The 27,003-nt window shown below is 32.2% G+C and overlaps 1 protein-coding gene across 1 annotated transcript; it reads left to right on the top strand.

Annotated features, from left to right (window-relative positions):
• LOC130621890 (cilia- and flagella-associated protein 69-like) lies at positions 1-25,915 on the top strand. The gene is made up of 27 exons (XM_057437260.1): positions 1-186; positions 2,368-2,439; positions 4,051-4,116; positions 4,673-4,782; positions 11,841-11,917; positions 12,053-12,151; positions 12,318-12,391; positions 12,789-12,867; positions 12,962-13,043; positions 13,477-13,537; positions 13,632-13,666; positions 15,087-15,601; positions 16,647-16,811; positions 17,133-17,248; positions 17,829-17,944; positions 18,465-18,546; positions 19,113-19,178; positions 19,485-19,611; positions 20,419-20,556; positions 21,500-21,576; positions 21,758-21,892; positions 22,540-22,602; positions 23,933-24,019; positions 24,688-24,764; positions 24,954-24,996; positions 25,137-25,244; positions 25,815-25,915. Exons 1-27 carry the CDS (start codon positions 61-63, stop codon positions 25,821-25,823), a joined length of 2,805 nt encoding a protein of 934 aa, XP_057293243.1. The 5' UTR covers positions 1-60; the 3' UTR covers positions 25,824-25,915.
• Positions 25,916-27,003: the final 1,088 nt, after the last annotated feature.

The raw sequence follows: 27,003 nt of genomic DNA, 5'->3' as shown, positions 1-27,003 counted from the left end.
TCAACGCAAACAGCGCGTTATTTTTTTCAACCACGGACGCCTTGGTAAATCGAAACAAACATGGCGGCACTGACTGTTCAATCTTCAGGCTACTTTCCAGAATACAATACAGAAAATCCATCAATTCCAGTAATACATAACGTCGTCAGTAATGAAGATCTTCAAACGTTTACCGAAGAAAATCGGGTAAGAACTAATAATTTTGTAAGGAAGTTCTTGTGTTTTTTATTTTATAAATTAAAGCTTACCTCCCACTTTAAAAAAAGTTCATCTTATTCTGTTTATATTATGTTGAGAATTTGTAATTTAACATTTATAAAGTAAAATTTGAAATAATAAAGCTAGTATAAAGCCACATTTTCTTGTGTGCTTCCTTCTCGAAAGCCACCATGGTCGTGATTATTAATGCTGCCAATAGTCTAGTCATAAAATGAAGTTTTCTGCAAATCTCAAATTAAAAACGCTTTCAGAGTCTTACTCAACACAAACCAACACAAACTCTTAGGGATCACAGCGCGGCATTTTTTGAAAGAGTAAAATAAAATGTTGCCCGCCATGGTTTGCTCTGATAGCCCTAAATAGCTTCTTTTTCACTTTAAAATATACTTTCCGGCGCTGCGACTCTCTACACAAGTTAGAAAGAGCCAATCTCGTTCTGAGAGCATCGTAATAGCTAAAAAGGCCACAATTCACTACTAAGCTATTGCTTCAACTTCCATTCTCATTCTCAGCTTTCCCAGCTAGAGTCTGATTCACTGTCAGGTTTTGTAGACTTTTTACTGCCCGAAATTTCAAAACTAAGAAAGCCCACAACTTTTCCACAAGGACTCAGTTTTAAAAAGGGAAGTAAAAACAAGTGTTTACTTATCTTCAGTACTTTTACTTATCTTCATACCTGTTACAAACTCATCTTCAGTACCTGTACAAATGTTGAAAAAACAACAACCGCTTTGTCATATATAAAACCGCTTTGTATATAAAAACATGGGCCAACGACAGAGTCAGCGAAATTATCATCCGGGAGTTGATGTCACAAGCCCTTCAACACAAGAAAAATTCTTGCTGCATAACTTTTAAAAACAAGTTTTTGAGAATGCAAGTATTTTTATCTTCTCACCTTGAAAACTAGTTACATATTTTTTTAGTGAGACAAATTATTATATTTTCTTCGCAACTAAAAAATATAAACTGTGTGCGTTATGCAAAAATACATAGGAAAAACAGTTGTCGTAATACCCTCCTCCGTTGTTATTTTTATTCTTTTTTTGTTGTTCCGACCATACATTCTCAATAAAATTATTTTTATTTCGCCAACGACCGTAAGCTAGTACTATCTTTTTTAACTGTTTATTAGATTTTAATAAGCTAAAGGCTTGTATATTTTTTGTTGCATATATTTTAGTTCATTTTACAGGAAAAATATTACTTATTTACTTACTACTATTCACTAGTAGTAGCAGGCAGGTGGAAACACACAGAGATAGCAGACATAAATACCTGCAAAACTTTTAAAAGTTCTTCTTATAAAAAGCAACGTTTAACAACACAAACCGAAAAGCCCTACGTTCAAGACTTTAACTTTAAAAATTTAAGAACGAAATTTAATTTGTTTTTTAAATCTTATCATGAAGGGAAAAGTCTTGAACGTAGGGCTTTTCGGTTTGTTTAACTTTAAAAATTTAAGAACGAAATTTAATTTGTTTTTTAAATCTTATCATGAAGGGAAAAGTTAAAAAGAAAAGTTAAAGTTAAAAACACAATCTAAAAAAGTAGTTTATTTCCATCGCCGTTCTTCATTCCTAAATTTTTAAAACGCGATCTAAATGTTGGTTAAATTTTATTTTATTTTGTTGATCTCTTGATGACTATAGCAATTAAATAAAACAATGGGGCACACACAGTTCACATGAGCTAATTAAATTTTGCAAACAAGACATGAACTCTATTGTTGTCAACATGCAAAAATAGCTCATGTCTTTAACAATAGGTTAACAATAACAACAAAAGTTCTGACGCTACTGAGAGCTCATGGGAAGGTGATAACTATCGCGTACATGTAAAGTTACATTCGGGTAGTACTGTATTTCTAGTTAATGATGTACAACAGTCCAAATTTAATTTACTGCAAACACTAATATCACACCCTTGCATGGAGAACGGCAGCCATGTGTCTGTTATTATAAATAATAAAATTAACTAAAAAAATTTTCTCATATACTTTTCAAATTCCACATCAGACCTAAAGATCTTCACATCAAAGATTATAGCTAATAATATTGAACAATGTAACTGGATTTGTGTAGCATAAAGATTACCGAAATTTCACCTGTTGTGATACCTAAACGTCCTCATATTTATATCTTTTAGGGATATCCAAAAATTCATAAAAAAGAAGTCAACACAGGGAAAGTTTTGAAACTGCTAACAGATAAACATTCAGTAGGTATTTTTCAAGTGATATGTGTTAACATAAGTGATATGTGTTAACATATATTCTTTATATGTGCTTACCTTCTATTGCACTAAAAGGAAACTCATTTTATGACAATTCTTTAAATTTACTCCTTATTATTATTAACTGTAAAGTTATTTGGTGGGCTGTGAGAAAACTAGGTGTGGATGAGTGGGTAGTTACGATGGTACAGTCTATGTACAGCAATGCTAGAAGTCGTGTCAGGATTAACGATTCACTTGTGATGAATTTAGTGTAAATGTTGGTGTACATCAGGGTTCTGTACTTAGTCCTTTATTGTTTGTTCTAGTCTTAGAAGCGCTGTTGATGGAGTTCAGAACAGGTTGTCCATGGGAGTTATTGTTTGCAGATGATTTGGTTCTCATAGCAGAGTCGATGGAAGAATTAGTTGGAAAGTTTCAGAAGTGGAAAGGACTGGAAGAGAAAGGGCTAAGGATGAACACAGCAAAGTCTAAAGTCATGATTAGTAGCATTGCATCCAAGTGTGACTTTGTAATTGGAAAGTGGCCTTGTGGAGTTTGCAGGAAAGGGGTTGGTAGTAACTCAATTTTTTGTCAGACTTGCAAGCATTGGGTACATAAGAAGTCAGTAGTATTGGTGGAAGGTTAAGAGCTGACATACAGTTTGTATGCAAGCATTGCAAAGGTGAGATTATAGAGAATGAAGTATTTCAAGCTTTAATGATGCACAACAGTGGCTCGTTAGAGATAGTTGGGAACTTCTGTTACTTAGGTGATATGTTGGGCAGTGAAGGGGTGTTGGAAGAAGTGTTACTTGCAGGATAGGTTCTGCTTGGAAAAAGTTCAGAGAGTTACTTTCTTTGTTGACTAGTAGAGTCTTGTCAATTGAGGTAAAAGGTAGGTTGTATGAGGCCTGTGTAAGAAGTTTTATGTTGCACGGTAGTGAGACATGGGCAATGAAGCAGGAAGATCTTGACTGCTTAGAAAGGAATGATATGAGAATGGTTAGGTGGATGTGTAACGAGATAGAAGAGTTCAGATGAGCTAAGAAGCAGGCTAAGTAACCGTAGAATTAAAGATGTTATCCAGATAAGAAGATTGAATTGGCTGGGGCACTTGGAAAGAATGGAGGAGGATAATTGGGTAAGAAAGTGTAGAGACATGTTAGTTCCCAGGGCAAAGCCCAAAGGCAAACTAAAAAAGTCTTGGCAGGAGGTTATAAGGACAGACTTGATACAGAGGAAGTTGAGTTTAGATCTAACACAATCTAGATCAGATTGGAAGAGGGTCATTAATATACCCGTCCAACCCATGCTAGCATGGAAAACAGACGTTAAGCCGAGACTGATGAATGATGATGATGAAAACCTCATTATTAATTTACTCATTTTACCCTTGGTAAATTGCTTAGGTTTTGTTTAAACATATGCCTGTTGTCCTTAGGTATTGACTTCAAGACACTGCTTATCTAAATTTAACAGCAGTGAGCACACAAACTCAAATTTCCTTCCGATTTCACATTATCATAATTAACAAGTGTGACTTAATACATCTGTCCACGTGGCTATTTAAGCACTGTTATTAACCTGTCATTGATTTTCAACTCTAAACTTTTAGAAACCTTTAATAGAAAGGCACTGTCGTGCAGTCATGAATCTATCATCATTTTATAAAGATGGTGTAGTATCTTTTCTTGTGAAGTGGAACAAACACTTAATCAAGAGTTTCTGGTTTAATTTATTTTATATTTTATACAAGACCATAGTGTGTTTGAACTTGGCATACATATTACGAAATACTTAATAAGCAGTTGTGAGTACCTGTCCTGAAGAATTTTACATTATAAAAAATGTTTTTACCCTTGTTGTTTTTAAATAAAGTTTTGTTGTTAAATCATTTTTGACATTGTTGGAGTGCAAACCCTTATTTATCAGTAGAAAATGAACTTAAAGGTCCCAGACATAAACTTTTACGCATTTACCTACAGAGTTTTTGTATTTCTTGTTTTTAAAAAATTAGCTACCACATACAGAAAGAATGTTGTCTTTTTTATTTTCCATGAATTTTCCAGGTGTAATAATTTTTTTAGTTATGGGAGAGGAGTGCTTTGGGGGTCACTACCCTTTGCACACTATATTTAAATTGCAAAAAGAACTACCCTACTGTATGTGAAAGCTTAAGCTTTAAATAAAGGATGTACTAATTTCCATATGAAAAATTTCTTGACTCAGCCTTGTAGCATTTAAACGATGTGATTATACTGATGCAGATTATAAAGAAGTGTCATGAATATATTGCTCTTGATGATAGATATGAAGAGTTAGTTTGTTTGCTTGTATCAACTATGAGGTATGTTTTTCAGACTGCTGTTTGTGTTTATGAATACATCATCTTTCTCCCGACATCCCGACTGACATGGTTTGAAAAAATAATTTAAAATTCAGCAGATCAAATCTGTGTGTTAAACATGAATTTCACAGATTGTAACTAATCTTAAAATATATATATTACGCATTAATTTTGTTTTCCGTGTTTTACCCGTTTCTTTATTTTTTTATTTTTATTATTGCAAATATCCAACAGGTGAAAAAAATGTTATACAATCTATACGTCCTATTGTTTAAACATGTAAATAAGAATTTAAAATCAATTAAATAACAAAAAAACTTATAATTTATTATACAAAAAAGTTTCATTCATGCTCAAAACATAGCTGTAAAAATAACTTTTGTTAATTACATATTTCTCTTTTTGTTTGCATACATTTCATAAAAAGAGTAAGGAAACTGACTTCATCAAGTGAAAGTAAATTAAGTAAAGGTAAAAAAGCAAGTCACAAAACAATTCAAGAATAGGAAAAAGTATTCAAGACAAGATTTGATTGTGATTTTATTGGTAAAGATGTTGTTTCACTTCGTACACTCACTTTATGGAAGAACTGAATAAACAGCATAACAAATTTTTATAACAACATCTGTTGTAAAAAAAATAGTATTAAACTAGCTGAATTCCCGTGGAAGAATCCACTAAATCTCTCATTAAACGTTGTAAGAGACACCAAACAGAAACATACAACACAGTAATTTGACTTTTCAAAACTCTAATTTCAACCTGGACCCCAGGCTCTCTGTTTCTTTTATAATGGGATGGCAAAAAGAGAAAAAAGCCCTGGGATCGAGGTTGCTCACAGTCTGCATTATTCTATGTTTATATCCGCTAAAACAAATTGCTAAAAATATAAGCAAACGCAACAAAAAGAAACAACCGTTATGTAAAAACCAAAATACACTATAATTATATACTCGCTTTGCCATTTTAGAAGTACACCAGAGAAAAAAGGATACCAAACATTAAAAAAATCTAACATTTTTCATTAAGTCCTACGAAATCAGCTACTCAGTCTATTGCATACTTGCATGCATTCATACATTCCAAGTTATACCCAAAATATAAGAAATTAATAGTTGACAACACATAAAGGAGAAATATAAAAACTTGAATCATTTGTTATATTATATATCTGCTGAAATATTTCAATCCAAAATCTTAAAAGAACAAAAAGGAACAGTTTGCTTTACAGACTCAAACTCATGATCAACAAAATCACGCATAAAATGAAAGAAGATAACAATGTAGTGCTTTCGAATTTAAGAATCGAATATATTTTAAACAATCATAAAATAACGGATGTTGATTTAAGTTTAGGTTTATTATAACAAAATCAACACTAAATCGCACAGTCTGTAGTGTTAAAAAACAGTAACAACAGAAAAATTACTTTCTACAGTTTATGTAATTTTTTCTCTATGATATATACGCTTTTTTTATAAAACCAGTGTGTTTTCGTTTTGGCCTCGATATTCTTAACTTTTTTTAAAAATGATATCCTCATTATTCTCAATATGTTCTTAGCATGACTATGGCCTGAAAATATATAATTCCTTAATAAAATAAATCCTGCTATAAGTTCCTATAGCTAGCTAACAAGGTAACAGAAAAAAGTTATGTTTGTTTGATATATATATTATACAATAAAAAAAGTAAACTTCCAATCAATTTTGTAAGTCATATATATATATTGATATTTAAAACAAACAATCAATCTTAGACATATTCTTAGGATATTCTAAACTTCTGACCCATTTTTCAGAGTATATTCTTGCAAAATAAAGAAATATTTTCAAGTTCAAGACATAACAAGAAACTTAATATTTAAGGGAAAATTTAGCTCTGAAATAAAGGGCTGAAAATCGTTATACACCCAAATTCATTTCTCTACCAAATAATTTAAACAACACACCTGCTTTTTTTCACTTTATCAGTAGGTCCCTTCATTCCAAAGAAAACAAATTGAAAATGTGTAGCTACAATTGTCTGATACATTTCCAATGAATTCTCTTTGTGATCTTAAATCACCGTACGTTAGAAATATTTCTAACTAACAACACCAGCTTCGTTCGACAATAATGGTTTGGTTTTTTACATTTCAGATTCGAATTACATTCATATTCGAATTCCCAGAACACAAAAATGAGCTTTAAGCAAACCTTATGATGAGTAAGCATTGGTATGCCTTGTTCGAAATAAACTTTTTCAGGATTACTTCAAAAAAGAGACAACTTTCTTCGCTTCTGTTTCCTTTTTCAGTTGATAAACAACTTTTTTCCGTGAGATACGGCGCACACATTGTAAACCTGGGGTAAAATTAAATTATTCTATCTATAACCACCCTGTGGGGCTTTTAAATCAAAAAACAAAACAAATAAAAACATTTAAAAAAACACAGAGTTTTATTTTTAAAGTAATAAAAAAAAATTGAATGTTTAAATAGTAACCGCCTGAATTGCGTTTTTTAACTTATTAAGTTTTGGCGTAACGCCATGCTTTGGGGACACAAGGAAAAATTAGAAAGTGACCCGTATATTTTTGTTCTTGGCCTCACCGTGCGCACACACAAGGCCTATTAATATATAGATCACATTATATGTCTGAACCACACACAGTGACAAACTTGAAACAAAAAAGAAGTTGGGTGCAATTCCATGCATGTAGTCAGCTATTAAAGATACACGTATTGTTAAATCAATCAGAAATGTATGCAGAAGATGATAACGCAACTCGCATGCTTTTTAATAAATCAGCATATTACCTGGCAAAACAATTAGCTAGAAATAGCTCACCATTATCGCGATAATACAACTGCTCCAAATTTCATTGATTCTATTTGGAATAAATTGGAACAAGACTTAGGAAAAGACCTAGCCTGACACATAATTTTTGTGACTTAAGCGATGGCAGTACAGACAGTAGCATCATTGACAAGGAAATTTTGTATTTACTTTTGTATTTTCTTCTCTTTTTATCTATTAAACCAGCTCAGTGCACAAGCGCACAAGGGATCACAACTGCATAAAGACTGTCTTCTAAAGAATTGGGATAATAGATTTTAGAAATCGAATCACTAGTTTAAACGTTGACAATGTTGCCGTAAACACTGGACAAAACAATGGAGTTGGTATGCTAATGAAAGCTGACTCTCCTCAGTTTCATGTTATTAATTTTTTTAACCCTAGGTTAGAGCTTGCAGTTAAGATGCCTTTCTTACTGGTGCAATTAAAACAAATAATTAATCAACAGCAACAAGTTAAAATCAATGGAAATTATGCTTACAATTATAGGGCATATGGCGCATGTTGAGTCACAGTCACAGACAGATAGTCCGGTGTTGAAGCTAGCACAGTTAAAGGGTTTTCTTAAGCGTTTGATGGATGCTTTGATACTAATATACATGGCAATATATTTAGACGATTTGTCTCTACTCAGTCCTGCATTTAAACAAAAAGTACACAATCCTGTTAAAGCTATTCCGTGCATTTAAGTGTTAACATGGACGATGGTGATGTTGAAACTTCTAATTGATAAGTTTCTGGACACTCCAGACAGCACAATAATGGATCTAATTCATTTGTTAAAAATATAGAGGAAAAAGATTTCGATTTCTATTACCATGACATAAAATTTGCGGGAATATTGTGGGCACACTATTTTAAATATTATTACGAGTATGGAAGATAGGTTTGACAACATTTCTCAATCTCCACTTTTTAAGCACCTTGTTTTGTTACTTGATATAAGCACATGGCATGAAGAGGTTAGGAATTTTGGTGTAGAGTCTATTAAAGAAATTATTGTGCATTTCAATAATTTGCTGACTAAAATGGATGCAAAATCGAAGTTGTTTCACAGAAGTGGTCAGTATTGCAAGCATATATTTTTAAAAATATCCTAAATTAAAGTATCTGTAAATTCAGGGCTTCCACCTTCTCGACTTTCCTTTTATCCAGCACAAGGCCACCTCCGAATCCGTCCAACCCTTAATCTCATCAAACACAATCCTCTCACACATTCCAGCTTTAACTTGGCTAATAAGGTCGACCAGTAAAACACAACCTAATAATTCTAAGCGCAGTATTGTTATCTCTTTCATAGGCACAACTTTAGTTTTTGCAGTTAAAAAATATACTTTAATGCCTGTTGCAGTTTTAATTTGTAAATAAAGAACTTAGCAATATACTCTCAAAGAACTGTCACAAAACCCATGCAACGTCACTCGTTTAACACCTTCATTCACCCTCACAAAACAAAAACGACCAATCCTTAACTCCTTTATTAACTTAATGTCTGTCAGAAACGCCCTCCACACAACAAGAACATTGGATGAGGCCAACTCATCCCAAATAAATGTTTTCCCACAAAGAAACAACAGGTGAATACAAAATGTATTTTTAAGATTTTGTTTATAACACTATTCTGTAACCTTAAATTGGAACGTGTCAAAAAGATTGGCGAAATTGCTTGGGATAAGACAGATTGGATGCGTTAATTCGTTGTTGCGAAAAAGGCCCCACAATCTATCAGGTTAATGCAATAAACAGCTGGTATAATGAAAAAGTATAGGGGTTGATTTCAGGACTATACAGGCATCCTAAGCAAGGAAAAGTGTCAAAAGATACAGAAACAACTGTTAAACTAGCACAGTTAATCTGATTTAAGTGAGGATTAAGAAAATTCTTGTGAGATATTTTTCTTTGAAATTGTCAATGAAAAAAAAAAAGTTTTAAATTTGCTTCTCGTTTAGCCTTCACTTTCTAGTATTATTATTATAAAATATGTTTACAAGATTGGGAAATACATATCAATAATATTTGTAAAAAATACCTGCCATACTACCCTATCATTAGAACCAAACTGTTTAATCACGCAGAAGATATATTTCAAAACAAAAGAAAAAATATCTCCTGTAATTTGACCTCTCATACAGACTTGTCTTGAATAAACTTGACATATAAAGGTTTATTTTGTAGTTTGTAGTTGCCAATACTGCATTTCTACTTTACATTTAACTCAGAAATTGTCAACACAAATGATGAATGTGTTAGAAAAATGGGCACTTAACTGACATTTTATGTTGGCATGAAGTTGCTTGTGCGAAAAATTTAAATTAGAGAGACTGCATTGCAAAGGAATTTTCTGACAAACAATGCCTTAAGTAATAAATAAGTCCTGACTTAAAAAGTAGCGTAACTTTGCTTATTTTTTACTCATTTTCTGTCCCCACATGACATGGGTAGTTAGTCTTTATCATTTTTAAATGTTAAAATTTTGCTGTATTAACTGCACAGCAACTTCCATAGCAACCTGCTGGCCATTCTTAGGAAGCGTTGGATGGTGTTTGATGCTTTTTGATACTAGAGGTTAATTTTGGGCTTCTTGAGATAATGTATTCCAGTTATGTGTAATAATCGAAGTCCTCCACAAACAGTAAGATAGGTGTTCTTATGGTGTACCCTAAGGTCTTTATTTTTTTGTTAATGCGAAGAAAAATGAACTAGATAGGTTTGAAGATAAACTTGATAGTTAAGTTGGAATTGATTTTAGCACAGAAATGGCTAAATAGGTTTCCTCAGAACAAAATCTGATTTTGTGAACATTTTGCAAACTTTAGCAAAATTGTCAAAAATAGTATACTTCCTTTCAAAACGTTTGTTTTATTGAAAAGGGTTGGGAGTGCTAAAATTTATATTATTACATACCTGGCAACTCTTTTTATATACAATAAATCTAAATGTTCCGTACAACCGTGCAATAACTGACGCGACATTCCACGCTTGTTTTGATATTTTCAATTTACAATGCAATGACTTCCGTAAAACGCTCGAATCCTCAAATCGATTACGTTTTAAAAACAACAACGATATCATTACTCCCTTTCATGGGCCTTTTATTTAGCAAAAATGTAATAGAAAAATAAAAAAGTCTGACAAAAAAAAGAGATGTTAGGTATATAATAAAGCATATATTGCATGCCCGTTCGTTAAATATCAGGAGTTATTTGGATAGTTGTGATTTTTTTTTAATTAGTGTTATCAGAGTTTTAAAGGGAAAAATAAATTGTAGAATTGGTGATATGAAAGCTGTTATTAGGGAAGGAAGTTTTGTATTAGTTCCACCTAACCAATTTGATTGATGAAGATTAAAAAAGTATTTTAGCATCTTAGTTCGAGTAATACAAGGTGGAAAAGTTCCTAATGCTTTAGGAATAATGTTTGCTTTCAGAGTATTAAAACTTTGTGCCCGAAGAAGAGGAGAATAAATCTTAAACATTTATTTTTGATAAAGGTACTGAAAATTCAGAAATTTTACAATAGAGAAAAATTCTAAATCGTAGTTTTTTAATAAGTTCGAAAGTAAATAAAAACAACTTGTAAAATATGCCAACTAAAAAAAAAGAAGCTGAACGAAGAAAATTTTTGTCGTTTAACGAGGGATTTCTTAAGTTAAAAGGACTGATTATTAAGCAGAATTTGTTTCACTAATTTCTTTTAGTGTATTATTTTTTTGGAACCCTATAGCAACCTCCTTATTTGAAAACCTCCTACCTGACCAATGGTGTTCCGAAAAAATGTACACTTAAGGAAATTAATGAGACATATTCTGCTTAATATGTATGCTTAAAAATGACATAAAAAGATTTGTTGACAGCTCCTGGACTATTATGTTTGTTTTTCCTCCGTTTATTTTTTTGTTGTGCTTGATTATAACGTTGATATCAATTTCTTTTTGTTACTAACATATAAATCCAATTAAGACAGGTGAGGCATCCTCATATAAAAGCTGGTTTTGTACCATAAAGTTGTACAACCCACTGTAAATAAGTTATAATAATTAGGCTCTTCTGAAACATGGGTCATTGACAAAAAGTTTTAAGTGAAACAAGGAATTCTAGGCAAGTAGTCTGCAGTGCTTCCAGTGTGCAAACTTTTGCAAACGGATTTTACTTTGACATTTCAAAATCTAAAAAAATTCGAAATTTCAACCCTCTGTATATTGCATTTTTAAATATTTAGAAAACCTTTCTTGAAGTCAAAATCATCTGATGAAGAGCAATATATGCATGAATTACCAGAACACCTCACAACGTTGGGTATAATTATACTTTTGTAACTTGAATCACATTAGGATTGTTGAATTTTTTCTATAATTTTCATGAAACTTACCAAAATGCAAAAACCTTAGATATGCTTTACTTATATGTTATGTTAAATTTTATTTATTAAAGGACAAATTGGTGAGGAATCGCCTGTGAAGATTAAAATTGTAATTGGCAAAGCAGTATCAGATTTGTATACATCAAAATCTAAAAATTGTCGAGATAATGGCAAGTTTTTTTTTACTTTTTAAATAAAGCTGATATTGTAAAATGTTCGATATTGTTTACCCTACAGATAGCAAAATTACTACTTTTGCACGTGCGTAGGCTAGAGATAAAGGAAGGCATTTACAATTTGCTTTCCAAGTTGTCCAAGTTTTTCTTTTCTTTTTAGATTTAAAGCCAGTGTCACAAACGTTTGTTAAAACTACTATTGAAAGAAGTCGAATTTGCAAATCAATTGCAGAGGTATGTTTGGTCCTTTATGGTATGCCTATTTGATCAACAATGATACATTGGTTGAATGACCGTTAGGGTTCCCCTTAGAAGTTTAAAAAAGAAAGTCATTGCAAGCTAGTAAAAAGCAATCATTATGTAAAAGAAAGAAGAAATTACATTTTTAGTCAAGCTTTTTATAGCAAGCTACATTATTAATCCAAATTGTTTATTTCTATTTAAATTTAGTAGTTTTTAATTTTTTTTAATCGTGTTTCAATTTTATACAATGAATTTTTTTTTGCAAGGAACAAAATAATTAAAAAAATAAAGTTATATATTTTGAAGAAGCAGCAGTATAACAAGGTGGAAATCATCTTTAGAAAATCATGATTGCATCATTTCATTGACATTGCTTTATCTTTTTTAGTACCTTGGTCAAATACCTGACAACGATTACGATTCCCGATACATCTTATTAAAATCTTTAAACAAACTTTCAAATTCAGGTACAAGTACACAGGGGTTATAGCTAGGCTACAATTTTTTGTTAACTACTATGACGCAAGCTAACTAATAAATTTCTGTATAATTATTTTTTAGATTTAAACTGTGATGACATTTTAAAAACAGATGCTGTATTCTGTATCTGTAAACATTTAGAAACAGATGTCAGGTCTTATAAGTATGTATGAATTGTTAAAATACAGTGTTTTTAATCTTGCATGTAATGTACATCTGTCATCAAAAGTAATACGTGTGGTGGTTTTTTTCAACTGTCTGTAACAAGCTAGTCATTACCCCAGAGAGACTAGCTTGCAGTAGACGTGCTCTTAACAAAACTAAACGCTAAAGTTGTTTAGCAACGTGAACGAAGATTGTAAGCTTCTAATAAAGAACTTTATATATGAGCTTCTACAATAAAAGAATGTAAACATATCGTTGTAATTTTATGTTTTAATAAAGCGAAAATTATATAATAAGTGATCTTACTCTGGCCCTCACACCAAAGAACTTAGTTAAATTGGCAATTTTTTTTGGCCTGATCATTTTAATTTTAGCATATAATAATGTTTCTTTGCATGTTTTGCATCTGAAAATGTATTTCTTTTTAATAGGCTATTATTTGTTGCTGTGGAAACGTTATGGAATTTGTTACAAAACGGTGATCCAAATGAAGTTAGTTTTATATTTGTCATTAAAATCATATATTTGATCTTGATTCCAGTGTTCAGCTTATAGGATCTAAGTTTTTGGGTTGCTCTATTTATAGTTTTCTGGCCAGCTTAGCTGTAATGCATGCTTAAGGTGAGTTTCTATTTTTTTATTTGAATTATCTGTATTAGAAAGTTCGTTTTTCGTCATTTTAAACCTTTATAACTTTCTGAGCGTTAAATACTTGGGAATTTTGTAAAAAAACAAGTCGCTCACCTTCCTTTCCTCATCTTATCGTTTGTAGAAGTATTAAAACGTGTTGTATTTGCCTTAGCCAGTTTTAAATTAATTTTTTGCATATAATTTGTTTTCTTGTTGCAATTTTATAGATGACCAAGCGCAGTCCCCCATTAAAGTGTTGATTTTTTTAATGAGAGAGAATTTTATCCAAAAAAAAATGAGCGGTGTCACATCCAAAATCCTGAGCAGGATAATAAATATTAATATAGATGACTTTGTCATTATTAGCTACGTTTTGTTTCCATCTTTTTACAACAATAAAATCAGGTTATTGAAGATATTATTTCGGTTTGTCTGTTCAGTATTCATAATAAAATCAGGGTTTTATAGCTACATTACTTTTAGGCCATCTTTATTTGAAAGATTGTTATCATCATTTTATAGCTTCTAATATAAATGTGGAATGTGGATATAAATGTGTGTTTTTTAAAAAAATTAACTTTCTTATTTTATGGTCTTATCATACAGGAGTATTGAAATTTGTGTATTTACCTTTGGAAAAACATTTAGTGCACATTGCGCTTAATAAAAAACACGCAAGTTCATTCAAGAATAAGTATTCAATTTATGTTCGTTTGATGAATGTATTAATATTTTAACTTTAAACCAATAGAATTCTTCACTGTTTGTGATTTTGTAAATCTTGAACTTTTTTGGTATATATTAGTTATATCAAATTAGTTTATTGTAAATACTTAATCAATTGTCATTTCTGCTTTTGGAGCAATGTAACTTAATTTTAGTTTTTTGTCAAATTTTTGATGTTCTAATGCTGATTGATATGGTTCCATAAACTGATCACAGGATTAAAAATAACCAGTGTTAGGGGAATCTAACCACCTTATATAATTTTAAATGGTTCAAGCTCTGTTCATGTAACATAGGAAAAAATAAAGTATAGCATAAAGGAAAATGGCTGACAGTAAATAAAAATTTGCTGTCAGCTATTTGCAAGCAATTTGCTACTACGTCACTATTTTTCTAAGAAAATGTCTTTTATCACTGACCATATGAGTGGATAAAAAGAGTTTATAGAGTGATTTGCTAATGATATCATAAATACCCTTTACTGTTTGGTAAAAAAGTAGAAAGTTAGTGATAAAAATGCTCAGTTTTTCTCTGACCACTTATAGCAACTCTGGCCATGGCATCTCCCAAAATAGGATTTTGATAATATTTATTTTCAAAAAAGCTGCCAAATAAAAATTTTAAATATCTATTATACCAATCAGGGTTTTTTTTTCTATTGATTTTCTCTGTATTTATTTTCCAGTTCTTTGCATGCCACTTTCACATATCAGATGAGCCACTGCTGCAGTCTTACTGATCGACAGTTACGCAATGATATTCTCATCATCATCTCCTTAGTCGCTTCGAAATGCACAAAGTCAGCCATCGTTGAAAGTGGTCTAGTAAAAACATTGTCATTATTCTGTACTTCTCCGGAACTTCCCACAAGAAACGAGACGGTAGAGAACATGAAAATTCAATCCTCTCCAGAGGATTTTGAGTTAAAGAAATTACTATTAAACCTCTTAGTGATGCTAAGTGATGATAGTGAATCTTTGCAAATCATGTCGAAATGTTATGTGTTGCATGCTTTATTTACATATGTGCAACCTATCACACAATCAACAAATACGTTATGGAGTGCAGCACAGTTTGAAGAGATACAATTGCAAGCAATGTCTGTCTTGGCTGTTCTTGCACCTCTTTTGGTAAATCAATACATGGAATGTCAAGGCAATGCAAGATTGTTGAACCTACTTGATTGGTGTGTTGGTCCAGGTATTTGAGCCTCTTAATAATAACTACTTCTTGTCCTTCAAGTTTGTCTGTTAACTAGATTATTTTTTTAAAGGTACATCAAAAATAAAGCAAAAAAGCCTGTCTACTTTGTCGGCTCTTTATCTGTTGCACGTATAGTGCAATACCTTAATTATTCATTATATCGTCCATATTTTTTTTCCATTTTTAAACTCTTTGAATGTTTGCACTAAAGAAAGTGCAGTAATATTAAAGTTCCTTTCTGTATAGGCGTATTTCTTTGATCAGATTGTAGTGCAGGATCCAAAAAAAAACTTTGTTTCCATCCATCAGGGATAGCGGAAACATTGCTTAACATTTGCTTAGTAGAGAAAACTTTGAATTTTTTATGGTAATCTTCTGTGAATTTCAATTTTGTAGAAATACTTTTTTTTATGCTAATTGTGTGATCATCAAACTTAATCAACAAGATAAACAATGTCTTATTGTTACATTTTCGTTACTTTTCGAATTGCATAATAAATTTTTTTGCAATAATAAGCAAATTAAGGTTTTTACGAGTTTAATTTCTGAGAAAATAGCTAAAATTTTGCAAAAAATTTTATTGGGTTGCCAATACCCATGTTCAATAATAATTGGGCTCAATATCAGTTCCATAAATAAGTATGAGCAATTTTTTTAAGAAATATGGTAGTACTAGTTGTTAGCTCATTGGAAATTCATGGAAGTTATCTTGTGGCAGCAAAACTGATAAAAATGTACTGCATATGTCATTTTTAGTTTTAAAATTTCAGGTGTAGTTTAGCATGACCTGATTTTGCCTAACAAACTGACAAAATACGGTTATTATTGTAAAAATGTTAATCAAGATGACAAATGTATAAAAAATTAGTATCAAATAATTACACTGAAGAATTACATATTTCGTGACTTGAACACATTGCTTTTAAATAGTGACAAAAATAATGAATACAATGGTAAATCATATATGCTTACCCGATATTCCATCAATCAATTAATGAACTCAGTACAGGATGCTTTATTTTTAATTTATATTGTGTTTTAGATGACTATGGTGGTCATGGTAACAGTTTCTATGGTACGGGTGGACGGGGCAGCAAGCGAGCTCAAATGAGATACTGTATACGACTGATCAGAAGCATGTGCTCCACAGGAGATGAGGAAGTTCTCCAAGATTTAACGGATCAAGGCCTGATCGCGCAGTTGATAGGTAGGTATTTATAAGAAATATTTCTATAAAAAAACATCACTGAAGTCGACCAAAAGTAATAAAGATATAAATATACTATAGACATACGGTTTTCTGTTTTTAAGTAAAAATTTACCCCCTGTTATAATTGACTTATTTTGTTTAAGTGTCTGTATTTTATTTTTAAGTTTCTTTTCTAAAATAAGCATTTAAAGGGACTAAAATTATTATGGTTACTTACTCTTGCTTTGCCATGCATAAAAGTTTAATTTTTTACCATAAAAAGGGAATGAATCTGACTTTCACAATTTTGAACATTTTTATCCTGTTGTTTTTTCTTAGCTATACTGGATTCATGTAGTCATAGCACTGACAGCAATGATGCAGTGGATATTGAGTTGCAATGTGATATGATGTTGATTCTGGCTTTATTGTGTGATGAAGATGTCCACAGAAAAGTATGTATTGCTACAAAGCACTACCTCTGTTTTTAGTGATTGATTATTGTTGTAAACTCTGCTTCTTTTAAAAAAATATATAATATAGGAATGGTATATTTTTGTATGGTTTTCAGATGAAAGAAACTGGAAAAATTAAGAAATTAAAATACTAAGAATTGGTTCAGGAAAAACCTGCAAAATCTAGTTTTGTATGTTTGCTAGGCCGAAATGTCTGACAACCTGGGAAAATGAGTACTTAAAATACTTTGAATGCATTTGTCTCATAACAAACCTGGGAAAGTTTTTTCTTTCCAAGAAAAATGTTTTATGCAAAGTTCTTTTGGTTCTTTTGGAGGCATTATATATATTATTTATCAGTTTTTACAAGCTTATTTCTGTTGATGTGTGGAAAATAGTATGTTGAAAAAGTTATTTAAAGGATTTTCTTTTTGAATGGCTGTGCTAGATATGAGGTTTTTGATTTTGTTTTAAAAATAATGGTGGCATTGGAGAAATATAAACACTAGAAACCTGAAAAACCTTGGTTACTTTTAAGGTGAAAGTGGATTGGATATTCTGTAGTCGTTGTATGTTTTAGGAATTGTTTGGTGAATCTGGCGTTGGTGTTTTGTTGCAGTATATGAGAGGATATCTGATTGTGAATGGTCCATTAAATCAACAAAAACTTGTGCTCTATGCAACAGATTGCATTTGGTATGTCTTTAAAAATATGTCATGCTTCTTTGAATTCTGAAAATAAGTATAAATATAAAGTATCCGGAAAGTATCCGGAAAATACTGTGCCCCGTAACGTTTTGAAAAAAACGTCTTTCCCCTTTCTATTACACGGTCCCTCTTTTTAACGAATCCGAATGCAAATGTTGAATTTCATAAGAATATTAAAAAAAAATCCACTAATACTGAAGAAAGATGTGGTCGATGCTGCATCTTCTTTTAAGATAATTGGTGATGAAGATATTGATGTTGGGGTATTCTTTATGTGGAGAAATATTTATTATTACCGTTGCAATTATTTACCCGGGATAGCCTCTTCGGTGCCTAATGGTACTGCTATCAACAAGAGACAAGCTTCTAACAACCCCTCCCCTCCCTACTTCTTTTAAAGAATAAAAATCAAAAAAACGTCGAACATCCTAAGCGTTTATTCGAAGCATTATGGTTTTCAAAAAAGAAAATATTCTATATCACTGTTTCTCTCTTTTTTTACAAACAGGTCGTCAGTGATTGGTTGTTTTATGAACGAAATAACATTTCTTGAAAAGGAAGGTGCATTCTTATTGCTCGACTTGTTGCAGGTACGTACGTCCCCTATTTTCTGGAAAACGTTATGCTAACTTTATAGCGGACATTCGCGAAAACCAATTCTCGCAAAAATTATGTGAATCTGGTAGAGTCCACATAAATTGATTTGATGAGAAAACATCGCAGGAGCCTTGCAAAAATATGAGGACTATTTTCATAAACCATTCTAACATGACCACTCTATTTTTAAACATTCACATTCGTTGCGTTTCACTGGCTAGGAGCATTTTTTTTTTCGTTATTCGCAAAAATTAATTCCCACGAAACAATTGTAGACACTCGTTTCCTGAAAATCTATTCGCTAAAATTACTTTTTTGGGTATTTTAACCGTAAATTAATAATTTAATAATTAGCACCCTAGGCGTTTATTTTTTATGTTCGAGATTTGCAGGTGGGCGTTTAATAGGGACTGGGCGTTAACAGTATTTAAAACTTCATGATTATCTTCTTAGTTCGGCTTCTATTTTCTACAACTTGTTATTTGTTTTGAATCATTGGCAAGCTTAGTATCATAACTTTGTCACTGTAAATGAAAAATCCAATGTCTTTTTTTCACAGGAATGTCCAGAAAACATGCAAAATGTTGTGCTTGGGACCATATTAGACTTGACAGAGAATACAAATGTAAGAAAGTGTCATTTAATCTGTAATTTAAGTTTATTAAATTGATGTATAAAAAATATAGCAAGGCTAGGTGTGATTTTAAAGTCTTCATTCATTGTTAAACTGTTCAGTATCCAATTTGGACTAGTTATTAATATGTATGTCGCCTTAAAAAAACAGGCTTTTTAATTTCGTCAGCTATGTGGCTATAAAATTGCAGTTTGATTGATGGAAACGTAGTTTATTCTTTCGTTGCCAATGTTGCAACGACGAAACCTGTTTTTGTCTGAAGTTTTTGGTATTAAAATGTGACTCTCTTCTATTCAGTGTTTACCACATATAATGTTATGGCGTGGCAAAAAGGAGAAAACTGTGGGAAAGTTACTAGTTGATTTGTGGAAAGAAGAAGAGAAGAAGTTTGGAGTGAGAAGAGATGCCTATGGTGTTATTACGGGTACTTAATATTTCTCGGGTACTTTATATTTTAGGTGCTTTCGTCAGCACGGTCCGTGGTTTTGTTTTTGTACGCAAAAATAGAAAGGGTTAATCCTATAAAGAACTAAACTTTGCAGGCAGTTCTTTTGCATTAGTACCTGTTGTCCCTATTAAGCACTTCCTGTGATGTCTATTTCAACACGTGGATATCATAAGCAGAAGTTTTTTGCGTTTTCCCGTCTTTTGGAACGACGGTGGTTTTTCTTTTTTATGAAAGATAAGAAATTCTAAATTTGTACTCAGTGATGAATGAAAATGTTTATTAAAACTAAAGTTTCAAAATATTAACTAAAATATTCATTAATATGTAAAGAAATTTCAAAAATAGTCATAAGGTTTCAATGTTCTTGTACATTTTCCTCATGTTTTCGAGCAGAAAGTGAATTCCTAAAATTTTTCATAGCTGCCTTACTGGGGCTACTTATTACTTCGATGTAAAAAATATTTGCTACATCAGTTGCGTGTTGGTTGAGGGGTTGATGAAGCAAAAATATTTAGAAACAGGGAAAAAATAAATTTTATTAAGTGACCCTTAATAGAACTTTGATTTATGACTCTTAATGCAGTTTAGGTTACGACATAATCCTGATAAGTGCTTGGTGGAGAGTAATTTCAAAATTTTCTTTCTCCTGTGAAAGTTTTTTTTGTTTTCGAAGATACGAAGCATGTGTATTTGGTGACGTCATCGAGAACTAAAAAAATAGTTAATTGTAGGAATATTTCAGTTTCCTTCCAACTCACTGTTCTACCATGTTTTTTACTTTAGATACGAGTTGTCCACTTATGACAGCCAGCCAGGAGTCACATGGTATTGTGTCGTTACCAGTTTCTTTTGCCAGTCCAGCAATTGTGGAAGTAGCTGATAATCTAAGGGCTAAGATATACAGTATATTTTGCAAACTTGGTAAGTTGAATGATTGTGTATTTACTGCGTTTCTTTACTGCGTTGTTGGATATTCAGCGTCGTCAGCAAAGGGTTGATACTTAAAAACATAACAGTTGTTTTTAATTTCCCAAGTATCTTAGATTAGGCAGACAGGGAAAAACTCCTAAAAATTTTAAAGCGAAGTTATCTCTAGCGAGTCCTTATGGCGATCACTCCTTCCTTGAAAACCATTAAAAGGCCCTTAGAAATCAAAATATTTTTTTAATATCATTAAATAAGTTTTAAAATATATTAAAAGTTTTGATGGTCTCTTTAAGTTCGCCATACTTCCCCGAAAAATTATTACAGGCTGATAAAAATCATCAAAAAAAAAGCCTTTAAAAATATTGAAAATGTGGCTATCGTCGTTTTAAATTTTACTTATTTTTTACAATTTTGCGAACCTTCTCTGAAGTGATATGCTATTTTCTTGTTCATTTTTATCGCTTAACAAACCTTTTTTTATGTAATTTTCTTTAATAAGATTCGACAAAAAAAGTCCATATTTTTACTGCTCTTAACTCGAAAAATGGCACAGCTTCTTCTTACTTGTCCATAAAATCCTAAATTTAATCTCTGCTTTGAAGATATTTCTCCTGTTTCTCTTTTTCCATATACCCTCATGTATCTCCATCGCTTGTATATAATCGATCTGGTATTCTAACTAAAATAAAACTATACTTTGGGGGGGGGGGGGGGGCAGAAACTTTCACGGGCAGAATGCAAGGTCAAGAATTCGCGAAAATTTGCAAGTGAAACGTTAAAATAACCGAAAAACAGTTTCGATTTTATATTAATGATTGATAATGATGATTACTGGAATTTAAAGTACATGAAGATGCGCTTATTTAAGTTTTCTTTCGTTTTGTTATATAAATATATCGACAGTAAAATATTTCAGTTTAATTCTTTTTTTTTATAGGCTTCAACAACTTACCTGGCCTGGTTTCAGCGGACTATGTGGTACTGTCTGTAATTGAAAAATATTTGGATTTTAAGGTAGGTGGTGGGTTTTCAACTATCAACACTGGAGAAAAAATCGGCTGCCGTAATATAAACAGAAACTGTGAATTACTGTGAATCTTAGCTCCTTTATGGTAACAAAACAACGTGTTTTTTGAGAACAGCTAAAGGCGTTGTTTTATTCTCCGGGAAATTTTGTACTTAGTCTTCTTTTTAGACAATGGAAGTATGGCAAGAAATAAGGTCGGAGCTAATGCTGGAAAATATAGAGCCAGTATCACCGGATAAAGAATGCATGGACAGAATCATCTTTACATTTGAGGAGAAAGCTGCAGCTGTAGCTAATGTTCAGGTCAGTACGCTCCCCTACCTGATTGTAGAGTGTCTAAATACTAGACCTCGTTTCCCTGGCTTCACTCTTTGTCTGCACTCATTAATAAGGAATATGTTCTTTAAAAGAGAATGATGTTAATTGGATATGTAGTTCTGTTGGACTTTTTTATTGTGTTTAATAGTATGTAGATTTCTCTGACAACAGTTCAGAGAGTAGGGCAATGCTATTTAAACTATCACAATGACTTTCAAAAAAGGCACCCACTGGGGGCCCTACAATCACGTAAGGGAGAGTAGCCATTATTAGCGTGGGTGCGAAAGCATTGTCTTATTCAGTGGTTCTTAGAAAATTTTAAAAGGTGTGATAATAGTGCAGGCTGCCAGCTCTTTGGTCAGGAAAGATGGACAGAAAGTCGTGACAGATTTAGGGAAAAGCAGCTATAAAAGTGTGGTTTGATTTAAAATTCTCTTTAGAAATGTTAAGTATTTGTCAAAAAGATAGAGCAAATTAGCCAGAGAAAAAAATCCGGAATTTCAGAACATGTGTAAAAGAAGATGGATGCCCTTGAAACTTAAATCATTTTCGATGCAACATGTAATTCGAAACAAAACTCGCTAGTATCTCCTTATCGTTTTTTTTTTTATTTTCCTTTTGTTTCTTTGTAGAAGTCTCTTATTGAAAATGATATTGAAGAACAGTTGGTTGATGAACGGGAATTTTACAGCAAGGTAATGTCTGATTCCTCTTTGCCCACCTTCCCTCAAAAAAAAACTATTTTTTATTGATTGAAAGCACGAATTGTTAAGAAGAAGCAAAACTGATTGATATATCGAGTCAAATGAGAGAGATTTATTTATTCACTTAAAACCTTACAAGTACGACGAGTGTTGCGTGCTGTATGTGTGCAGCACTTTTTACGTGCCCACACCTCCTAAAATCTAATTAACCTAAAATCTTTTAAAATTGGTTATTCCCTTTTACTTTACAAAAAATTGTGCATGTTTTCATCTTGCAACAGAACATATGAATTATATTTACGCTAGTCGTTAGCCCGTGGAACAATCCACGGGTTCGCCCGTCCTTTTTATACCGCATCGCGTGCGTCTCGCTACTTGCACAGCTAAGCTACCATTTTGTGTGACAGACAGAAGGACAGACAGACGTATACGGGTATTATAATATAGGTAATTACTTCAATTTAAAATGAGCAACCTCTTTGGCATTTAAAAAGACAAGGTTCGATTATCAGCAAAAACCTTTAAACATGTAATACTTTTTGATACGTTTTTTAGTGTTTTCTCTCAAAATTTGTCCTCGAAATCTCCTAAAATTACGAAGTTTTAAACTGTCGCCACCCTGTTTTTAGTCAAAAAAAATCCCTTAGGGAGGGGTATTTAACCACTTTAAATAACTTTTGAATGGCTTAAACTTTGTTAATTTAACTTAAATAAAATAAATTAGTGGGGGAAAAAATTCTGAAGTCAGCAATTTACCTATGACGTGAGTATTTTTCTCATAACTCTTGCTTTCGGCGCTGAACATTATGCAAATTGGTTTGCACGTGAATCTTGTTTGGTAAATGGTTCCTATGTTACTCCCCTTTTTATATTTTACTTTTTGGAACAATACAAAAGTTTAAACAATGCTCAAAAATTCAATATTTATTTCTGGGACCATATTTAACAACGCAATTGTCATGGAAACTCCTACAATAAGGTTACTAAAGTTTCTTCATAAAAGTTGCAAAATAGAGAAATGTTAAAAAATCACTAAGTTCAGCCATATCGGAGCAGTTTTTTTGAGTTCTAAATAACGTTAGTGGAATCCCTCATTGGCGGTATCCATGGTGGAATTCATCCTCCCCTATCTACAAAATAACGATACAATTTTTCCACGTTCGGTAAGTTTTTAGATTTTATAAAAAGGCTAGACTCATGAAGCTTATAATCTCTTCATTCCACTGTTGCTAAAATTCTTACTATTATTTTGGTCTTATACCCTAAAGAAAAAAAAATGATGATGTATGCAGTCTTGACTAACTCGCACTTCTCCTTATAGATCAAAGAAAGCCACACTCAAGAAGAGAAAACATACCAAGATTTTGTCAATTTCGTTGACCGTACCTCGGACTACTCCATCTTACAGGTGATTTTCTTACGAATACTCCATCTTTGATGCTTTTAAGGCTGCTGGCAATTTTCCGACTTTAAAGTCGATTTCCGGCCACCTACCTAAAGGTTAATGACCCCGAGCACTGCCAGATGGAAAATTTCTTTCTTTAATTTTCTTGATATCTCAAAGTTGGGTGGTCACGAGTTATGGCCAATTGAAGGCATGTTGGTATTTCAGCCTTGCTAAAGGGACATTTTCACGAAGCAAATTGTATCTGAGCATGCGCAGTTTTGTTTGTTATGATTTTGCATCGAAATATTCGCTTCGCTGAAAAGTAGAAACAGTTCATACTTTTTCGCGGCTAAATGTTTCGCTGCTAGTTTTAGTCTAATCAGAACGCGGTTAACTAATGTACACAATGAATTTGGCGTCGAATTTATTTTGCCGTGAAAATTAAAAAGCGAATTCGTTGTTCAATTCGTTTCGTGAAAATCCCCCTTGAGACGCCACTTGGCGTACTTCGAAATCGAAGAGTTAAAGCGCGACAATAACATTAAGACGCGCAAGACGTCAGTATCTGCGATTTATGCTTTCGGTTTTTTTCTCCTGTCTTCCTTTTCGTGGAAGATTGTTACCGTGGTTCGTCAACTCTTGACTATTTTTATTTTCACTTAACTAATTATTTGTTTTAAATAAATTAGGCCGTGCGCAAAGAACAACTAAAATCCATTGACAGATCAAGATTGCTATCTCGTACCCAGTATCGCCAAAGAAAGAGGTATTCTTCTGCCACTGTTCATTACCTTTCATTGTTCTGTTTATTAAACTTCTTCACAGTCTTTTTGATAGAAGCAACCTGAAGACCTTTTTTCAAACAGTTTTCGTCTTACTGTTCTGCTTGGAACAGATGGAACGGAAAATCTTGCTGGTTCAATCAGAGTTTAGGATGTCTTTTATTTAATTTCAGCACAACGTCACACGAAACAATGGAAAGAAAGTTACAAATTACAGTAAAGTTTATATTGCTTTTAGATTTTCTTTGTAATATCCAATTTATTTTTTTAAATTACTGTGACGTCATTTTTTTTAGTTTTCGCTTTTTCTTTTTTATAGGATAGAATAAGTGGCAATAAATGTTTCTCTGTTTTAGACGTTTTGTGGACGAAACGTGCTTGTTAAAAGTACTAAGATTCATCACCCGGTCAATTCGTCAACAAAAAAACTTTTTCTTCAAAACGGGCAAATAGTTGCAACTTTGGTATGAAAATTATTGTTTGTTTTGTTTTGTTTGTTTTTTGTGTGTGTTTGTTTGCTTGTTTTGTTTGTTTTTAGTTGAAGTTAATTGGTTGTAAACCCTTTAAGAAGTCTTGTTCTTTCTTTTTCATAAGTTTTTTGATTTAACAATTCCATTCTTTTCGAGTCAAATATTGCAGCAGACCTTAAAAACAGCAAAAAACTAAAAAACGTTTAATTGTACTCTTAACGTTGCCACTTCTTGTTAAAACAGAACAAATTTTCCTCACTTTTATTAAGTCTGCATTTTTTTTTCTTGTTAAGAAAGCAAATTTCAAATATTTACAACTTCTCTAACAAACATGCTGTATGCTCAAACAACAGTTAAAAATTCTCAAAGACATTATTTGTTCTCACTCTCCACGAAAAGTCGTAAGCTTTGTACCTGTTTGGTTGTTATTGTTGCCGTTGTTGTTGTCGTGCTGCTATTTTCGTTGTCGTTGTTTTTGTCGCTGTTTCTGTTTCTGTCGTTGTCGTCTGCGCCGTTGTTTTTCTTACCCATGTTCTTTAATGGCATGTTCCTTTTTATTTTTAGGCAAATTGAAGCAAGTGAAATTTGTATATAATTAAGATGTAATATATAGAATAATTTAAAGGGTTTTTAAATTTGTTGATTAAAAAGAACTTCTAAATCTATGTTGATGAAAATTATTATTTCGGCGTATGATTTAACAATAGGAGATAAATTTAGACTTTGTGAACGTTAACTTCGCCGTATTTTTTAGCACGTAGCAACGATCTTTTTTGTGGAGTTTTGCTTCTTATTCCGTGATTGCAGTGTTAGCTAAAGTTGTCATTTAGTCGGAAAAACAAAAGCCTCCCTATGATAATTATTTGTTTGCGACTATAAACAAACTTTGACGTGAATTAAAATTCGGGAAAATTGGAAATCAAACTGTTTACGTCTGCAGCCATTTTATATTTTGCGGAAATACAAAACAATTCTCTTCCGACAGCTGCCCTTACTGGAAATCACCCGACGTTTTTATGAAGTGTGTGTTAAAATAAAAATTATGCTTCCATGTTTCACATATACGTACTCTAAATTTTTTTAAATCTCTTTTAAACGCGTTCGAGAATTCAAAGGTTACCCCAACATGTTGTTATTCTGTGAAAACGGTACAAGTTTTGAAGCTGAAACAGGAGTTTAGTATTTCAGTAAAAAATAGACTTAAATAAGAGAACGACAGGATATACCTACCTGCCTTGGGATATACTTTTTCGACCGATGACAAACACAAAACAACACAAATTTAACTTTAAAAAATGATCTACTTATTTGAAATATTTGGTAGAGAGGTGAATTCAGGTTCGTAAGTAATTTGATGCTAAAGAAATATACATTTGCTTACAAGAACTGTTTTTTCTGCAAAGAATGTACTCCCGACATAATGCGTAAAAGATGCGTGATGTCACTCAGTTGTTTTGACGTATGTCCAATCAATAATGGTATTCTTGATATTTTTTGCCAAAATATTTTATGAAATTTATATTATAACAACTGAAAGGAATGTCGCCGTCTACATTGTGCTGTATTATTTTTTGTGCAGCTGAGACAGTTTTGAGTACGCGAAATGTTCCAAGTTCAATAGTTATGAACTTTTTGTTTGGAAAGGCTAAACTGCCATTCAAAATACATATAGTATATATGCTTGATTGAAATAACTTCTCGGCGGAGAAAAGCTTTTTTGAAGAGAGCATTTAATGTGTGACTCGTGCAAACG

The sequence above is a fragment of the Hydractinia symbiolongicarpus genome, chromosome 12 (genome assembly GCF_029227915.1).
Source record: "Hydractinia symbiolongicarpus strain clone_291-10 chromosome 12, HSymV2.1, whole genome shotgun sequence".
NCBI classification, from domain to species: Eukaryota; Metazoa; Cnidaria; class Hydrozoa; order Anthoathecata; family Hydractiniidae; genus Hydractinia; species Hydractinia symbiolongicarpus.
Note: the sequence above shows the minus strand (reverse complement) of the source record. Positions and strands in the feature narration are given on the sequence as shown.